At 44.2% G+C, this 20,285-nt stretch overlaps 2 protein-coding genes across 7 annotated transcripts in view; both read right to left on the bottom strand.

Moving 5' to 3' along the window:
• Positions 1-79: 79 nt before the first annotated feature.
• LOC115545577 (rap guanine nucleotide exchange factor 1) lies at positions 80-14,877 on the bottom strand. 2 transcript variants are annotated; one of them, XM_030358883.1, is made up of 24 exons: positions 14,646-14,877; positions 14,243-14,409; positions 13,346-13,527; positions 11,327-11,483; positions 10,499-10,752; positions 10,167-10,272; positions 9,786-9,864; positions 7,978-8,091; positions 7,599-7,715; positions 7,075-7,364; positions 5,952-6,053; positions 5,769-5,815; positions 5,406-5,520; positions 5,246-5,321; positions 4,964-5,048; positions 4,389-4,481; positions 4,083-4,271; positions 3,743-3,827; positions 3,510-3,604; positions 3,086-3,164; positions 2,844-2,945; positions 2,222-2,319; positions 609-749; positions 80-416 (listed from the first exon to the last, which is right to left on the bottom strand). In XM_030358883.1, exons 1-24 carry the CDS (start codon positions 14,671-14,673, stop codon positions 281-283), a joined length of 2,937 nt encoding a protein of 978 aa, XP_030214743.1. In that variant the 5' UTR covers positions 14,674-14,877; the 3' UTR covers positions 80-280. The 2 variants fall into 2 exon arrangements, with proteins under 2 accessions (XP_030214743.1, XP_030214744.1); XM_030358884.1 differs by lacking the exon at positions 5,952-6,053.
• Positions 14,878-17,341: 2,464 nt separating this feature from the next.
• Positions 17,342-20,285, bottom strand: part of LOC115545923 (dynamin-1) — a 17,625-nt gene continuing 14,681 nt past the window's right edge. For 2 of the 5 annotated variants that reach the window (XM_030359430.1, XM_030359432.1), the window contains one exon: positions 17,342-17,460. In XM_030359430.1, the coding sequence (XP_030215290.1) occupies positions 17,400-17,460 (61 nt within the window). In that variant the 3' untranslated portion in view covers positions 17,342-17,399. Of the gene's footprint in view, positions 18,043-19,586; positions 19,623-20,285 lie in introns of all 5 variants that reach the window. The other 3 variants (XM_030359434.1, XM_030359433.1, XM_030359431.1) reach the window with 3 other exon arrangements.

Raw genomic sequence — 20,285 nt, 5'->3', positions numbered from 1 at the left:
TAAGAATAAAACGTTTTCATTTTACTAGCCAATGACGTTGAGTATATTTTATTCTGCTAAAAAACACAAAACAGACCCCTTGATACAAAAAGTACAGACATTTATTGAGGGTACATACATACGATTTGAGCTGATATATTCCTTTGAATGACATCGGATTATTGCAGCCTTTAGTGGCTAGCGATTAAACATGTCTCCAAAGACAGGTAGGTGCGGATCAGTTTCTGTATGTCGTCAGATGTTTCTCCTCCTCATTACATTGGCTCACTGTCTTCTAGGCTCATCTCTGATTGGTCTTTGGAATGTTGCGTGGGCGGATCTTGAGAGAGAGTTCCCATAATGCCTCTTCAGCCAAATGGTCGCTGAAGTCATTGAAGAATGACGAAATCTCACTTTTGGGCTGAAGGGAGTAACAGCTGGAGAAAGATTTAGAAAGGGCAGTTAGGAATGGTGGAGAAATAATAGGAGAAGACAGAGATAAGAAATAACTAGTAAAGTATTGTAACAATTATGTCACATGACACTCCATATATATACACCTTTACAGGATGACCTGTAAGCAAACACAAACCTACAGATAAAACTACCAAAATAGTCAAATTATTTACATTTGTTGGAAGCTCCTCAGAGTGTCCAGGATGTTGAACTGCTGCCATCGTTTGGAGAAGTTGACCATGGACCCCTGTGATGTCATCAACCGGTCAGGATTCCCCAGGTGGACAAACGTCAGGTCCTGCAGGATCAGTCCCCTGGAGGCAAACACATGAGGGAGACAGGTGAGGCACTGAGCACTGTGTGTGTGTGTGTGTGTGTGTGTGTGTGTGTGTGTATATATGTGTGTGTGTGTGTGTGTGTGTGTGTGTGTGTGTGTGTGTGTGTGTGTGTGTGTGTGTGTGTGTGTGTGTGTGTGTGTGTGTGTGTGTGTGTGTGTGTGTGTGTGTGTGTACAGCACTCTAGGATGTCAGGCACTGTATAACTTAGACCTACAGGTACGGTATTTATACATGGTAGAACTCAAAAGGTAGGGTATATATACAGGCAGGTTCTATACAGGTAGGGTAAATAAATAGGTAATACTCGCAAACAAGCTATACAGGTAGGGTTTAAGTATTACTGTCAGGTAGGGTGTACAGGTAAGGAATATATAATAATAAATAATAATACATTTAATTTAGAGGCGCCTTTCAAGACACCCAAGGTCACCTTACAGAGCATATAGTCATCATACATTTAAAAAAAAAAAAAAAACAAGACATTGTGTAAAAATAAATAAACATAAGCAATAAGAAATAAATAAAACAAAAACAAGACAAAACAAAACAAAAAAAACAATCAAAACAGTGATCAGTTAGACGTTGTGTGCGAGTTTGAACAGGTGAGTTTTGAGTTGTGACTTGAAGGTTGTAATGGTGTCTGATTGTTTTATGTGTGGGGGGAGGGAGTTTCAGAGCCTGGGTGCTGAACAGCTGAATGACCGGGCACCCATTGTAGTGAGTCGTGATGTGGGGATACATAGTAGTCCAGCAGAGGTTGAGCGGAGGGAGCGGGAGGGAGTGTATTCTTGGAGGAGGTCGCAGAGATAACTGGGGGCTAGGTTGTGGAGAGCTTTGTAGGTGAGGAGTAGGGTTTTGTATTGGATACGGTAGTGTACTGGGAGCCAGTGAAGTTGAATGAGGACAGGGGTGATGTGGTCAGATGATTTGGTGCGGGTGATGATCCGGGCGGCTGAGTTCTGAATGATCTGCAGTCTGTTGATGAGTTTGGTGGGGAGTCCGGTGAGGAGGGCGTTGCAGTAGTCTATGCGTGATGTGACAAATGAGTGAACTAGGATTTCAGTGCTGGATTGGGTCAGTGATGGGCGGAGTCTGGCAATGTTGCGGAGGTGGAAGAATGCAGTCCGGGTGATGTTGTGAATATGGGGTGCGAATGAGAGGGTGTTGTCCAGGATGACGCCGAGGCTCTTGACTTTGGAGGAGAAGGGTACTGGGAATCCATCGATAATTATGAGTGGAGCTGGGGTGTGTTGTGATTTAGTGAGGGTATATATATATAAGGTATATAAGGTATATAAGGTATTAGTAGTACTTACAGGTAGAGTACATACGGTATTAGTAGTACTTACAGGTAGGGTATATAAGGTATTAGTAGTACTTACAGGTAGGGTATATAAGGTATTAGTAGTACTTACAGGTAGAGTATATAAGGTATTAGTAGTACTTACAGGTAGGGTATACATGGGGGTTCCACCTCAGAGAGAGCTGTTCTGTAGGTTCTGAAGGATGATGAACTGTCAATCAAAGCACTGAATTCTTCTAAGGCCTAGAAAGACACATACACACACACACACACAAACACACGTTTACATTCCTGACACTGACTTACTCATGTTTGAGCAAATTATCGTCTAAACTGTGGCAAAACCAAACCTCAAAACAACGTATTTCAGATGAAAGGTGATGTACTGGGTTACATATTAGTGACATGGATTAATCCTCATCCAAATCTCAACATTCCATGCAAAGTAAAAAATTGTTATAAGACTTAAATATAGAATCAGATTGTCCTCTATAGGTTCAAAGCATGCTAGTAACCTGTGAGTGACCTGTTACAGGCTGTTTTGGGTTACTAGGTTATATCGAAAAACATTCTGGCTAAACCAACCAAAATCAGTTTGTAGTGATTGCAGACAGTGAAGCTGGAACAGCAATAAAGCCCTGTCACACTCACAAAACGTTTGTACCCGAAGTCTGCCAGAAGGCATTCAAAGATCTGGATTGCGGGTGGTGACAAGCTAAAACAGGGTGTTTGGTTTGCCTTGAAAAAACACTCCTTGAACCACGTACCTCAGCTGTGTGTTTCTGCCAGTCTAGTCTTCGCAGGGGCGCGGAGTCAAGGGCCGACAGGATGGACAGGTAAGAATTAAAATTATTCAGTTTCCTGAGGTGCTAGAACACAAACACAAACACACACACACACACACACACACACACACACACACACACACACACACACACACAATTAGAACCTTCTTGCTATTGCAGTCAGTCTCCTTGGATATAGTTAAGCGTGTGAGTCTTAAGTGTACCTTCATGACTTTGAGGAACTTCAACACTAGCTTTTCTCGTTCCTGAGCTTTCTCCTGCAAGATGATAACAGAACGCACCCTAAATCACACACACACACACACACACACACACACACACACACACACACACACACACACACACACACACACACACACACACACACACACACACACACACACACACACACCACACACATAAATTCACACAAACACACACAATTAAGTATTAGTATGCATCTTTGATTCTGGCGGTGATAATAACTTGGTTCATGGGACACTTGCACAAACTGTAAGCAAGGCAATGCAACAAATCCCACAAAGTCACGAGCCAGAGAGCTCTGGCCCTGGACCATGCACAGAGAAGGTTTACCGCCTCCCGTGTGGACACGGACAGCTTATCATCACCAACAGATGGATGACGCACCAGAAGGAGACGTTGTTGAAGTGTTGGGTGAACTCTGTCAGGTTTGGACTCCTCTCCTCATTCTGCTCCATCGACCACAGCAAGACCTCCGGCAGCTAGACAGGTCGCCGACAGAGAGACAGGCAGGTGAGAATTGGTCCACAAAACAAGGTAAGAGATAAGTTGGACTGAAACCTGCAACGGTGTAATAGAGTATTATCAAGTGGGCAAAGAGTTCAAGTTGAAAGTCCTACCTCTATTTTATAAAAGAGTTTGGAGTCCATGAAGGTCAACTGTTCTGCAACATCGTGACTTTTAAAGTCAAGAAGAGACCCTGGTCTAGAGGAGAGGAGAGGAGGGCAGAGGAGAGAGGTTGTGAGTAAGGGAAGGAGAGGAGAGTGGAAGGGGAGAATTATATAAAGGAGAAGAGGAGGTCTTTCAGCCTCGATGACAGGTGGTACTTATGCCGATATAACTATAGATTGATAGGTACATAATTATACCTAATTATGTTATTATATACTTTTTTCTACACTATGACATATTTTTCTATTGTTCAAGTTATTATTATGATATGATGAGGGCAGACGTTACCTGGCAGCCACGCCCCTGGCAGAGAGAGGGCGGAGCCACGAAGGAGACTCGATCATCTGACGCCTCTCCTCCAGTTTTGATAGGATGTTGGAGCGCAGAAGGCGGGCCAAGCCCAGCTCTCCTTTTATCACCAGGCTGAACACCAAATCCATCAGAAGGAGCTGCAAATCACCATCCAGCTCTATTGAACTGCAAAAACACACACATTCATGGTGTATCATGTATATGCCTGTGTTGTATGTGTGTGTTCATGTGTAGGTAGATGTCTGTGTGTGTGTGTGTGTGTGTGTGTGTGTGTGTGCCTACCAGAGTTCATCCACCACTCTTACTAGCAGTAGGAAGGTGTTCTTGCTGACTCCCAGGACTGAAGGTTCAATTCCCTGACACAGGTGTTTGTACGTGTTTCTTATTAAGGTCAATCCATTTAATACAATGTCATTTTCTATTCCTTTTAAAGTTCATGTTGCCACTGCCGGAGGCCAATTGCGACAAGATTTCAGCCTTGAAATTGAATATCAGGATGGAAACATTGACGATGTAAGCATTAAAGAGCTTTCGCATGAAAGCAGTGGAGTGCGAGCTCCGTAGGTTCAGACAATACCAATCCCCAACAGATTAGTTTGTTTTAATCATAATTAAGCATTATTTGCAAATAGAAAATGAGAGTGTCATGAGTGGATAGAATGCACAGACCGTTACATCAATGCCATACTAACCAATGCAGAAATTTGGGGAAGGTCTCATTTAGTTAAATTACGACCTTTTCGTAAATCGGCATTTAAAGCAATACATGCATGTACAGTCCTACACATAGTCCTTTAAAGAGAGAGACAGGACATCCATATGGAGAGGCACAGTAGACGTGTGCACTGGTAGGATATCTGAACTGTAGTTTGCTGATGACGTCATGAGGGCTGATGAAGGTTCTGTAGGTGGAGAGGAAGACCTCACAGTACAGGACCTGTTCTGTACACACACAGTCACACAAAGTAACACACTCATTAACAATTAGTGTTACCTCCAAGGTGTTTTCTGTCAATAAAATCAAAAGCCTATGGATTGTCCAAAAATTAAAAAATATGAATCGTCTACAGATGGTTAAAGGTGTAACAGTAGAATATGACGATTTGCCGGCATGATAAGGAGCTTGGACACTTCCTTACCATTACTGTCCGTCAGAGTGGCATGGACCAATAGGATGTCTGGAGACGCTGCTTTGACACCTGGCCCCTCCTCCCCCTGCGGCAGAGAGCAGACAGAGGAATATACATGGCTGTGACCAGCTTCGCTTCAGGAGCAGGTAAGACGTGTGAGGAACCTTACCTCTGACTTCATGGTGAGTCTATCAAGCACTTCCTGTCGGCTAACCAGCAGCAGCTCTTCATTCTCTTCTTGATCTTCACCATTGCTTTGGTTACACTCCTTCCCCTGCTTGGAACTGAAGCCAAACGTTTAGGGACCATACAACATCTAGTGTGTGTGTGTGCGTGCATGCGTGTGCTTGTTTGTGTGTGTCACGGACGTGCATGCATATGTTTGATATGTGGCTGTGTGTCTATGTGTGCACTTGTGTGTGTTTGTATGCTTGTGTAAGTTTGTGTGTGTCTGTGTGCTTACATGTGTGTGCGTGCGTGTGCTTGTTTGTGTTTGTGTATACGTGTGTATATACGTGTGTGTGGATCTTACCTGTCTTCAGTGTCGTCGTTGTCTTCTTGATCGTTCAGAGAAGAATCCTGATGACGCCAAGCAAAACAACAAGGACACGCACATGATTTAGTCTCCCTGACAGATCACGGCCCTTCTGTGTGTTACGGAGAAGCGCTGAGGATCAAAGGGTTTAAGGACAAGGAGGCAAGCAGAGACACTCACCACCATTCTGCTCTGGGGGCAGGATGACAGAGAACAAGGGGGCGGACAAGCAGAGGGGAGGGAGGGCTGTAGGCGAGGAGGGGAGACAGAAGCCTGAGAGGTCTGCAGGAAGAGGAAGAGGAGGAGGAGGATGAAGGGCATACGTGGGTTAGCAGCAGTTATATAAGTTTGATAAAGGCTATGCTAATCACTCTCGGAACGGACCACGAACAACAGGATACCGGTCCAGCTGGCGTTGAGCCTCAGAGTGGGTTAGTTGACACATTATATGTTCATAAAGGGGTCGCTATTTAATAGGGGAGGGGCTATTTTGAGATGAGCTAAGCTAACCTGCTACAATGAATGGCTTACGGGCCTGCGTGTCATGTGTTTGATAGGTGCTTTATCCATGGTCCGTGGGGGGCGTGTTGCCACCTCCCCAGGTGGGATTCTCGAGTCCATTCATAGGTGGGGAGAATTGCCAGGTGGAGCTTTGTTGCCATGACGCCACTGAACGTAGCCAGCACTTCACTCGCAAGGTAGCAGCGCTCCTTTCAAAAAGTATTTCCTAATAAAACCGTCGACCGAGGGACTTTTTTAAGGACTTGTGCTCCCGGAGTGCGGCTCTGACTAGGGCTGGGCGGTTAATCCAATTTTGATCGCGATTTTTGCGTAAAACGATCACAAAACTAATATATTCAAATTTTCGATCATTATTATTTTTATTTTTTCCATTAAATGTTTGATAGAAAGTGCAGCTGGACAATATTTTAGATTTGAACATTTTCTTTTTGATCATTATGTGTATTTTTTTAAGGAGAAAGTTCTCAGTTACAAAGTGTTTATTGGGAGAGATATGCTGAATAAATACGTCATGTTTTCAAACTCAAAAATAATCGTTTGAATAATCGTGATTTCAATATTGAGCAAAATAATCGTGATTATGTTTTTTTTTTCATAATCGAGCAGCCCTTGCTCTTACAGTGCATGTGCTCTTGTTAGTGCATGTGCTCGTGGTATGTGCTTGTGGTAGTGCATGTGCTCCGACAGCGCAGGCTTCAGTGGATCCTGCAGTGGAAGCTAATTAGTATTCGGGGGTCATCCGACCTATCAGGATGTTCGTTACATCAATGCGTCTCCTCACCAGCTGTTTCCTCTTCGGGGGCAGGGCAGGAGCAGGGATCCTCGCCACAGCCTGGAGGTCGCCGTGCCCGCCGGCCTGCCGCGGCGTGTCATGGTGCGCGTGCCCGGGGGGCTCCGGGGGCGCTGTGTCGGGGCAGGGGGGGTCCAGGTGTGTGTGTGTGAGCTGGTAGGCCATCACCAGCTCCTGCTGCCTGCTGTTGTAGCGATGGCCGAGGTCGGCGGGCCGCTGGTAGAACAGCATGTCTGCTGCTGGAGCTCTGTAGGACTCCAGGTACTTCAGGTACTGGTGGACTAGAGATGGACAGAGGGACGGACGGGGATACAGATAGAGATAATCAGGCACGTAGGGAAACCATGCATTACACACACATAATGCAACAACACATAGTCAACCACACTATGGACATATAACTTACACAAGTACAATCCAAAATACAAACAAATGCAAAAGTGCAATAATATTGTGATTAAAGTATTTTAACAAAAATGATTGGTTAATAAGAGAAGGATCTGATCTGTACTCACTATGGCGCTTCTTATCGGGCAGGGGGGGCGGAGTCCCACTGGGGGAGAGGAGGGAGGGAGAGCAGTGCTGAACTCCAGTTAAATCTACTGTGAGGGCCGGAAAGGGACCTTCAGCACCTGGGAGATCAACAAGGAGAGAGGAGAGACCACTAGGAGGGAGGAGGGACCACTAGGAGCAGAACAACAAGGAGAGAAGAGAGACAACTAGGAGCAGAACAAGGAGAGAGGAGAGACCACTAGTAGAGGAGAGACCACTAGGAGCAAAACAACAAGGAGAGAGGAGAGACCACTAGGAGCAAAACAACAAGGAGAGAGGAGAGACCAGTAGGAGGAGATCCAGACAAGGAGAGCTAGAAGGTATTGGAGGGTTCTGGGGTACCCGAGCTGCTACGACGTGTCTTCTGAGGCAGGGCTGGTGGGAGGGGAAGTGGAGGAAAGGAGGAGGTGGGAGGAGGCATCGTTTCGGCCAAGGAGAGGGAGTCGTAGTCTGTATCTAAAATAGCAAAAGAGAAAGGCAGATGTAAGGGATTCTATGAGCGCCCAGGTAAAAACACACGCACGCGCACACACCGCAGCGACACCTGCCCAGGTAAGACGTTATGATTTTAAACATAGCGGCTCCGTGGTCGTCAAACCCTCCCAGGTAACACGTTCTGTCTATAGACTGTAGATATTGCGATAAAAGAAGGGAAGAGACAATTTCTCACCTCGACAAGCAACGGCAGGTCGTTCATTTTGTCATATACAAACCGTTAAATTCAAGCATCGCACCGACCGGCATATCAACACATAAGTGACGTGATCTTAAAGAGACAGTGTCCCTATAACACAACGAAAACATGTCAATAACACAGTATGGTGAATTATGTCTATAGAGTCCACCACAAGACTACACTTTGTTGCTCAAATGTAATATTACTCTCCTCCTTGAGCCTCCCGAAATGTCTTGCGATATTGATATCCCCCTTCCCCCCTGCAGACTGTTATAGTTGATTCATTTTTCTTATGTTTTGTGTGTATGCTGTGCGTGATTGAAGGCTACTGCTGAATGGCTACTGCTGAATGACTCTTAAATGGCACTGCTTTTAAGAGTCATTTGTGGTGAACGAATGTTATACGTTGTAACATTAGGCAAAATGTTATTATATTATGCTCTCGGAAATTTGTTACATTATCGACTGGGGTTTCCACATTATTGCTATGGGTTTAATTCCAACTAGAGGTTGAGGTTGAAAACTCTAGTAGCGATAAAAACATAGATACAGATATTAAGCATACCTCCACAGCCAACCCCCACCCCACAGATCTAACAACATACATTACATAAACAAAACATTTAAATTAATTGGAGTATACATAACCAAGAAAAAACACATCCAAATATACATCGAAGAAGTTCCAAATTTAAAAACCATGCACATCTTGTTTTAAGATCAACAAGTAATGATGACTTAGAGAGACAAGGGGAAGGGGATAGAGATAACTGCATCAGACTAGCTATTCCACTCAGACGGAGCGCTGAAATGAAAGGCAAGCCGCCCCGCTGCAGTGGAGCGTCTAGGTTCAGAGACGGGATGCCGGGTTTGCTGATACAGAGTGTTCAGTTTCAAACAGGAAGTGGCAGTGACACCAGTTTCTGTTTTCTGGCCAGCAGCTACGAACCAGGATATGTTTGTGAGTGTCATCATATACATCAATTGTGTGTAAGTATGTGTGTGTGTGTGTCTTCTGTTTATACATCAATGGTGTGTGTGTGTGTGTGTGTGTGTGTGTGTGTGTGTGTGTGTGTGTGTGTGTGTGTGTGTGTGTGTGCGTATGTGTGTGTGTGTGTGTCTTTGTGTGTGTGTGTGGGCGTGCATCTTTGTATGTGTGTGTGTGTATGTTTGTGATTCTTCTTTGAAATAATTGTTATGGCTAAACATTCAGTAAAACACCATACGTATACTGCTCCCAGTGTCTCAAATCAGTAGAAGGCTGTGGTTATAGTGGATAGCACCATGCAAGCGGGGGTTGGATTGTGTGGGGAAATCCTCCAGCGAGCTTGTTTCAGAGAGGAAGTGGCAGTGTGACTGGTTCCTGTTTCTTGTCAGCAGCAGAGAAATAGGATATGTTGTTGGTGTTTGTGTCTCTGTGTGTGTGTCTGTGTGCTTGCGTGTGTGTTATTGTGTGTCTGAATGGTTGAATTACCTTGGGTTTGAGGGAAGTGTGTGTTTAGCGTTTCCACCCACACACTGGGTTTAGTCACCTTGAGACACTCTTCATATTCCTAGAACGCACACACACACACACACATACAAAATCCATTGGCATTGCTAAGAAAATAAATCAACGAGTGTGTATTTGTCAGACCATTGCTTGCCAATGCGTGTGTCATATATATTATACGTCGTGATGTGGTGTATGGACGTCTGTGAAGATGGCTTCTCTCGTGTGTGTGTGTGTGTGTGTGTGTGTGTGTGTGTGTGTGTGTGTGTGTGTGTGTGTGTGTGTGTGTGTGTGTGTGTGTGTGTGTGTGTGTGTGTGTGTGCGTGTGTGTGATGTGTTTGAGTGTATGGTGTATTTGTTGACCTCCATGTTGGGCTCCGACTCTCGTCTCATCGGTGCCACGATGGCCACTTTGGAAGGGGCGGGGCCTGGTATTGAGTGGCGTTTCTTAGGCGGGAGGGCAGGAGCGCTGGGGGGAAGGACACACAGATGAGTTTATGCTGCATATCATATGTTATGTTGTTATTATGTTATAGCTATATACAACGCAATACACATTCCACTGGGAAAGTTTCGCAACTATTTTACCTGGACATTTTCACTTGCTCTAAATAGACCTCAATGTGATTTTGAACGCAAAAGTTCCCAAATCTGTTTTGTTGCACTGTGTGCTTCCCAGGGGAGCTGTCTATTACCTGTCTGCAGCGGTGCATAGGAACGGTTTAGGGGGTTTAGGAGGAGCGGACTCCTCCGTGGTAGCCATGGGCTCCGGGTTTTGACTGTGCTCTGGAGAGACGTGCTGGTCCTCGATCTCATCCTGGCCAACGGCCTGCAGGGATTGGTCAGAATCCCGGCGGTCCCGGTTCTGCTTGTCTTTAGGGGACAGTGGTTGGATGGGGGAAGAAGGGGAGGGGCCGTCTTGTCTCTCTGCGGCCAGTCGTACCAGCTCCTGAGACACGCACACACACACAGGGCTAAGTCATACCTGCTCCCCAATAACATGTATCTGTAGGGCTAGGTCATACCTAATAACATGTATCTGTAGGGTTAACTACTACCTGCTCCCTAATAACATGTATCTGTAGGGCTAAATCATACCTAATAACATGTATCTGTAGGGCTAAATCATACCTAATAACATGTATCTGTAGGGTTAAATCATACCTAATAACATGTAACTCAGACCTGCTCCCTATTAACATGTATCTGTAGGGCTAAGTCATACCTGCTCCATAATAACATGTATCTGTAGGTCTAAAAGTGTTTCAACTGGAAAAATAAAAATAATAATTCCATAAAATTGGTGACAATGACTCAAAGGTTACGATTAGCATTGGACGAGGGAAAATCAGACATGCCATTCAACTGAGCCTTTATCTCCTGAAGGTCACTCAGCCGAACACGTGTGTCATGTCTGCTCTCTCCACCTCGACCTGAATCCCTAGTCACAATGTTCATCCAACGGTCAACATAATGGTCCTTTCTCGTGGTGACCCAGTGCGAGCGCCAGCCCAGCGCTTTACCTTGACCCCATCCAACACAGCCTTCGTCACCACGACAACGGTTGCTATGGCCTCCTTCTCTTCCAGGACGATCCCCTGGAGCATCAGCTGGTCAGCCCAGTGGATGAGCTGAGCCAGGGAGGAGTAGAGGCCGGAGAGGCAGCACGTCACCGTCTTACTGCAGGCCGGAGGACAGGCGGGAGAGGAGGAGAAACATGTTGTTGTTTTACTGCATAAAGTCGGAGATGGATCATGAAGTAATGCATGGTTTCAATGACAGAGCAAATAGTATCAAAAAAAGGGTAGTCAGCCGTCTGGTGTTTATTTATTTGAGAATTTTTATTGACATAGCTATGACTCATTTTTTGTCTGTAGATATTTTCTGTATTTTTTATTTTATAAAATTAATAATAAATATAGCTGCGAGCAGCAATGTGGGGGTCAAGCAGAATGGGACTCAATAAACTAATTTTGCTGGTCAGATAATCGGTAAGCTGGCTACATGATGATATTGGCAAATGGTTATCACAATAAAAATACATTGAAGTTGCTTTGTAAGGGCCGGAATAGACTTGCTGCTAACAACGCCACCCTAGGCGTTGATGATGCCCAATTATTGTGCCAAGGTTGGTTTGGATGCATGAAGGCCAAGCAGAGAAATGAGCTCACTTCCTGTTTGACGTCCCCCTGAGGTCAAAAGTCCTCAAATTGTTCAGATGTCCCCAGAATGATGTCATGACTCTATGTACTAAGTTTGGCTATGATATATAAAGACATTCTGAGAACAAGCTTACTTCCTGTTTGGTGGCTTTGCCGTCAAGTTTGATTGGCTGTCACGGCCAAACGGTTTTGAATTTTAAAAAGCTGTTTGGCAGATTTGTTCAGCTTGGTCTGAAGATCATATATGGCAAGTTTCATGATGATTGGACATACGGTACTTTGTGTCCTGTGGATATGTACTATTGATTTTGACAACTTTCAACATGGCGGCCAAATTCTGATGTTGCCATTGGAAATATTTTATTAGCTACATGGGGCGGTCTGATAGTATCACCAGACATTGGAAATGTGTTTGAAATATACTCATGTGAAGAGAGAGGAGTTAAAACACGTCTTCATTAATTATAACGCCCCCTAGAGGTCAATGGTCACCAAATGCATTGAGTGTCCCCATGATGATGTCATGAGTCTATGTACCAAGTTTGGTTAAGATATGTCAAAGGGCTGCTGAGATATTGGCTAACTTCCTATTTGGCAACTTTGCAGTTGAATTTGATTGGCGATATGTTTTATCAAGCATGGCCTGATGATCATGTCTGCCAAGATTCGCGATGATTGGACAAAATTTGTGATAGGAGATGAATTTTGAAGGGTTTTGACATAAACCAAGATGGCGGAAAAATCAATCATGGCGCATGGGTGCGTTGGACTCGGCTTGGATGAAGGAATCCAATGATACCTTGTTTGTGTATATTGGATGAATGGGTCGAAAGTTATGAACATGAACGCATGTCCAACTTTGACCTGTTGGTGGCGCTAGAGCTGGCGACCTCAGATTCGCTTCATTGGCTAATGGGACTGTCCTTCATCCAGGCGTTCTATGGGCTGCCATAGACTCCCACTGAAGGATAATAATAATAGGAAAACGTACGAAAACAATAGGTTGTCTCGCAGCTTCGCTGCTTGACCCCCAATAATGCATCTTTATTTAGGCACACAGTTCAACCCAAAATTTTGTTCAGAGTGCTTAACAAAAATAGAGAGTACAAAGTATAAATAGTAAGACAATAAGACAGATAAGGTGCTAATATAAAACAATAAGGTCAAATTTTTTACCATCCAGTACTTGATGCTTGCGGTGGCACCTGAATTTCAGGAATTATCAGGAAAATATAATAACAGTAATAATGTAGTTATTACTATCATTACAATAACTCCATTATAATAGTTATTTTAATTATAACTTTTGTTGTTATAATGCCCAATAAGTAGCGGCTCTCCCCTATGGTTGTGCTGTGCTGGGGCTGGGTGTGCGCTCACCTGTTGTGTATGTGTGGCTCCAGTTGGACGAGGTTGTGGACCGTCTCCAGCACCTGGCCGGCGGAGCCCGACAGCAGGCTGTTCATCACCGGCTGATCGCCGCCCAGCGTATCCAGCAGCTTCTTAAAGTATCGCAGTGCACTGAGCACCGCCCGCTCCTGCTCTTCCAACACACACACAGACTGGACACATACAGACACACACACAAAGACGCTCACGCACACACACACACACACACACACAAGACACAAACACACACGCACACAAAGACATACACGCACACAGATGCACACGCACAAACAGACACACACAATCACAGCATACACACACACACAAAAACACAGATGCAGCAAAAACATGCACGCACACACAAACAGACGCACCAACACACAATTACAGCATACACACACACACACACACACACACAAAAACACACACACTCAATGACATGCACAAAAGCACACACACAAACACAGAGCATTCACACCATACACACCAACACACACACACACACACACACACACACACACACACACACACACACACACACACAGACACACACACACACACACACACACACACACACACACACACACACACACACACACACACACACACACACACACAAACACACACACACACACACACACACTGGTTATAGACACGCACAGAGAAATAACCAGACGCACACATTTTAGTGTCTGTGTTAATGAGCTGGCATGTTTTGACGTGTGCCTGCTTTGTGTGTTGTTTGAGACTGCGTGTGTGTGTGTGTGTGTGTGTGTGTGTGTGTGTGTGTGTGTGTGTGTGTGTGTGTGTGTGTGTGTGTGTGTGTGTGTGTGTGTGTGTGTGTGTGTGTGTGTGTGTGTGTGTGTGTGTGTGTGTGTGTGTGTGGACCTTGCGTTGCAGCGGGGGTGTGGCAGTGAGGTCGAGATCATGGGGCTTATTAGCGGACGCTTGAGACGGGGTCCGTTTGATTTTCTCGACTGAGCGTTTGATCCTGGGTGGGTGGAGCTTGTCTTTGAGTCTCATCGTGAGGGAAGCCAGCTGAGACCGCTGGGAGTCTGGGGTAGAAGGGGGGGGGGATACAGAAGTCAGATGGGAAATACACAGAAAGACAAAGAGATTGTTCCTCATTTGACATTCAAATATTTAACATTTTGAGAAAGGACTCGAAAGATCACACATGCTGACTGAGCGGCGATGTGAGAGGCGTCCCGGTAAACGGAAAGGCAGACAGACAGACAGACAGACACCAGGGTAAACAGTAACCATGCTAACGCAGACAGGAAACGCTTACCGGTCTTATTCTCCAACCTCCCCGACATATTCGCTCCACACACACGTTGCCTTTACCGGAGGAAGGTCAAACCAGCCCCGCTTTGTCTCCACTTCTCTTGGTCTTCAGACGTTTCTTCCACCAGCACACATCTCCGTGTCTATTTCTCTATCGCACTGGCCGCTGCTGCGCGTTTCCTCCGTTCCGCTTTCCTGTCTGTGTAGATGATGCTGCTGCTCATAACGATCATGATGATGAGTGGAGGTTGAGACGGAGGTAAATACCCAGACTCGATCTGCAGCACCCCTGGTGGCGTCTTTAGGTTAACGTTTAAACCCTGGAATCTAGAACACGTTCCATGCTACGCATACAAAATATAATGAATATACTACCACCACTAATAATAGTAAAAAAAAATGATAATGATAATATATTATGTAGGAATTTGTTTTGTCTAATTTTCGTCCTTTTACTGTTACTGAACCTTTTCTTCACTGTGGTGAAGCAAGCATGAAATGGATATATTATCCCACCAACATCAGCTTCACATCAAGTCTTCATGTATTAAAGAGAGTGAGTGCGTGAGTGAGGTCAGTGAGTGAAAGAGGCAGATAGAGAGAAAGGCACACTGGTAATTTTGAATAAACTTTTATTCAGGTCAAATCATCTTTTCTGCATTCAGTACACTACAATACACAACATCGTTGCAAGAGTTCACATTTACTGATACAGACTTTACACTCACATACATACTACTATACATACTTTAGAGTAGAGCTCTCTTTGCAGATATGTATATATATATATATATATATATATATATATATATATATATATATATATTGTATACATATATATATAGACTGTATAAATATTTAAATAGATTTATATATTTGATATTATATGCTCCAGGCACACGCACCCACACACACACACTCACACACACACACACACACACACAGGGTGCTTTCCAAGTAAAGGTGATGAATGGGCGTTACCGTGTCACATGTGAGGCCGCTTCTGAGCTATGTAGACCGCAACTTCAGCTCAATGATGACAAATTAACAATCAATGACACTCTACGACTACACATCAATCATTTGAAACGCCATTTTTGAGCTTGTGGTCACTGTTTACATCAACACCATCTAGTACATAACACAGGCAGAAACACCACACTTTAATTCATCTTATACGCTAATGAGTGCCACATTTCGTCATCAACCAGGCAGGAAGGAGAAGGGACCTGTCACCTGGGGGAGGGGGGGGGGTTGACGAGTGCAAACACAGACTTGTTGAACGTGGGTCAGGGCCCCTGCAACTAACACTAAAGAACAGCTAAAGAAGCACTACATTTACAACGCACACACCTAGAGCTCCATGGCATGATATCATGGAGGACTCAATATCTAGAGAGACACCGTTCAGTGTCTTAGATCGGGTCTAAGCACCTCATCCGAACTGGTAACTGTTTGTACAGTATAAAGCCAAAGTAGAGAGACCTTTTCAATTCTGTTGCATGTGAAACGCGTACAAAGCTTGACACATCAACCCCCTCCTAAACAAACACATTTGGGCAAACTTCTTGATTTTGAGAGCGCTTTGGTTCACCCATGTCTATGTGCAGACCGTTATTGTCTGGTACATGTATATGAGCTGTGATATCTAGATACATATTTCACACATTAAGGGTACGTTACAGCAAGAGCCAAACAGGCCTGTGCTTTTATTTTGAAATGTGTACAGCAGACAGCACACTTTGGGTTGTATTGGTGCCCTGCTGTTTGGAACCGTGTGACTGTCTGCGTGAGTTGGGGAGTCTCTAAACATGGAGCTCAGTATCACTTGGCCTGTAACAACCACAGGATAACTCCAGAAGTAGAGCAGTAAATAAATATATAGATCAATAAATAAATAAATAAATGCTCTGACAAATACATTTAAAAGCCGTACAGCAATATGTAAACACATTAATTAGGAAATAAATCTTAAATACATTTCTTAAATACATCTTAACTTAAATTAACTTTCATTCAATTTACAGTGTAAAAATTTGCCACCCATATAAAAACAAAAATCTATAGTAGGAGAAAGGGCAGTTGATGAACAGACAGTAATAGATAAACACATTGGTTGGGTAGATAGAGGGATGTCAGAGTGGACCGGTATCACAGGGCTACATCTGATTTGATATCGATCGCCTTGACAGGAAACTGGAAAGTGGAGTCCGGTGTAACAGTAGTTTCTGGATGAGGTTGGCTCTGGTGTGGATGTGCCTCTGTGTGAACCAGATGTATCTCCTCTTATTAACTGGTCGACACACCTGGCTCACACTGGTCTAAATCAACCAATAAAAGCCCAACAACAGCAACAGGAAACAACACATGGCTCAGAGAAAGAGAGTTTGTTTGTGTGTACGTGAGTGTGTGTGTGCGCGCGCGCGCGCGTGCGCGTGTGTGTGTGTGTGTGTGTGTGTGTGTGTGTGTGTGTGTGTGTGTGTGTGTGTGTGTGTGTGTGTGTGTGTGTGTGTGTGTGTGTGTTTGCGTGCGGGGGGGGGGGTTGTGTGTGCTAGATAATTAGCTAATCTGTCCTTATATTTGTGCAGCTGTGAACCTATGTGTATATAGCCTTGTATATTTGTGTGTGCGCACGGGTTGTGTGTGTGAGTTTGTGTGTATGCATATATGTTTGTGTGTGCATGTGTGTATCTATATGTGTTTGTATGTGTGTGTGTGTGTGGGTGTGTATGTGTGTGTGTGTGTGTGCGCGTGTGGTTTAACCCTCGACAGAAGACTGGGGGCTCTCTCCGTGTGCAGGGCTACCCTTGCTCTGCCGACTAAGAAACAGACAGGAGAGAGAAGGTCAAATCAACAGAAAACAAGAGCGATTACAGCAGGTGGGTTAAACAGGGTCAAACTTCGCTCTCATTGTTAAACGCGTTGTTGAAGTGTATTGTACTGGCAGTTGAAGTTTCTGATGGCAAAAAGCAGCACTGTAGAGAGCTGGGCTTGGAGCGGATAATAGGATGGCATAGCTAGAGCAGGAGAGCGTTAGAGAGGAGCAGTACAGAGCAGAGGGAGTGAAGTGGTTTGACATGGCTTTCAGGGTGTCTTGGTGTTCATGTGAGGTTTGCATGGAGATCCAACAGCAGACTGCGCTGTGTCAGTAATACAATAGACCATTGGGACTAGATGATGGCGGCGTGTGTGTGTGTGTGTGTGTGTGTGTGTGTGTGTGTGTGTGTGTGTGTGTGTGTGTGTGTATGTGTGTGTGTGTGTGTGTGTGTGTGTGTGTGTGTGTGTGTGTGTGTGTGCGTGCGCGCATGCGTGCGTGCGTGTGCGTGTGTGTGTGTGGGGACTAAAGAGAGGATTCAGAGCTGGGTCTGGAGGCTCGAGATGGAGATGCAAAAGCCCTTCGACTGGAGAGACATGAACATAAACACACGTATACACATACATGGACGGACACACACACACACACACACACACACACACACACGCAAACCACCACACAAATACAGACAAAAAAACACGTATACACATGACACAAAAAAACACAGAGAGACAGAGATGATACAGTCAGTAACAGATAACGAGAAACAAATAGCTTTCAAACTGCTCACACCTTACTTAAGTTCAAAGGTAACTGCTAAATGACTGGCATAGCTATGATCTCATGGTTAACTGCTAACCAACAGTTATAGCTAGGATCTCATGGTTAACTGCTATGATCATGGTTAACTGCTATGATCTCATGGTTAGCTGCTATGATCTCATGGTTAACTGCCGACAGGTAAAGCTATGATTAGTGGGTCCAAAACGGACAAATGCAACCGTTAATGTATTTTATTCTTATATTTCTGCCTCAAATTAAACCATACTCTCGAAAAATATTAAATCTTCTGATGAACAGAAAAGCCTGTAGTTAGTTAATGTTACGTAGCTTATTTTAAACAATTGTGACTTTCTCAATAAATGATGGGTTTATTTTGTTATCTGCAGAGACTGGGGCTATTCTACGTACAACAAACAATTGCATTTTGCTTCAAATTAGGAGCTCCATTGAGTTACAACATCTCCTACTTTGATAAAGTCATTCATGCGTTTAATTAGTTAACGTGTGTTAATTAGCGTACAGTGGATTGGCCTCATTAACCAGACCCTCATCTCCAGACCCGGTGCATTCCACTTGTTATCATGGGTATCTAGCACAGAACTTTGTGTTTAACGTTGTGATTTAGTTCCAGCTTCAAACAAAAAAAACAGGTGGCAAGTGATTCCTGCGTAATAATACATTATGCATCTCTATGGAAAGACATGTTAAACACTTGATTGATATACATGGCAACGGTTTATGCAGACAGATGATTATGGATGCATGAAGTAAAACATATATGTTTCCCCCCAATCTATTGTGCTAAACAAGCATTCCTAGGAGCAATACTATCACGTTGTTACTCTTTTAACAGTAACAGCGTCCTGTCACAGTTTAATCCCAGAACGACATACTGTATCATTACGTGGGTGGGTTTAGGGTTAGGCTGTTTCATAACATTATTCCATCTTACTTCATACAACTTTGCCTTCCCATAATATTACTTGTGACACCAAACCAACACCTATGGTTGGATGTTTCAGGGAAAGCCGCAGTGTTCATTTATTAATTGAGTATATTTCGTTGGATTGAGTTATTTTTCATATTTGGTGATCTTAAAATAGAGAGAGAGAGAGAGAGAGAGAGAGAGAGAGAGAGAGAGAGAGAGAGAGAGAGAGAGAGAGAGAGAGAGAGAGAGAGAGAGAGAGAGAGACATTTTTTTATTTTTAGTAAATGTTGATGATGAATTCTACAGCTAATTATGTACCAGGAGAAGGGAGGCACAATATGCTATCTGGACCCTGATTGGTCAATGAGACACACAAAGATGATGACAGACAGTGATGATGTCACAGACGTCTGACGTACCATTAGTGAAATCCTCACTGGTCACTGATAGAGATTCTGAAAGAATAACCGTATTGAGTCAATTTGGAATAAATGGGCGGAGTCACCACAGCATAAGGGAGGGGTTTGAAGAGCAGGTGAGATTACATTGAGACCAGCAGGGTTCTGTTGATTTGTATTGAGAGATACTTTAAACGTGGATCCACAAACGAAGACAGGTAGACTACTAGACACACACACAAATAGGCCCACAGACAGACAAACAGTGGTAGGACAGACAGACAGGAAGACAGTTCAAATAAATAAAGTAAAATAATGGTAACAGCAAGGTGCGTGAGACAGACAGATAGCAAGACAGGAAAAACAGACATGGCTCCAGGAGTGCATTAGATGAAATGCAAATGGTTTTCTCCTTCTTGCTCTGGTTTCATATTAACACATCTGAATAGCAAATATAGCCCTGGTTTTAAACAGTTGGACATGGGAGCTGCCCAGTACAACCACAGCGTTCTACTGGTGGACACTGGGATCTGCCCAGTACAACCACAGCGTTCTACTGGTGGACACTGGGAGCTGCCCAGTACAACCACAGTCTACTGGTGGATACTGGGAACTGCCCAGTTTAACCAGTCTTCTACTGGTGGACACTGGTGTATTGGCTATAACTGGATACGACAAAAAAAAACTATTTATTAACTTGCTTTGATCTCCAATGACCTG

Source organism: Gadus morhua, chromosome 6 (genome assembly GCF_902167405.1).
Source record: "Gadus morhua chromosome 6, gadMor3.0, whole genome shotgun sequence".
Lineage (NCBI taxonomy): Eukaryota > Metazoa > Chordata > Actinopteri > Gadiformes > Gadidae > Gadus > Gadus morhua.
Note: the sequence above shows the minus strand (reverse complement) of the source record. Positions and strands in the feature narration are given on the sequence as shown.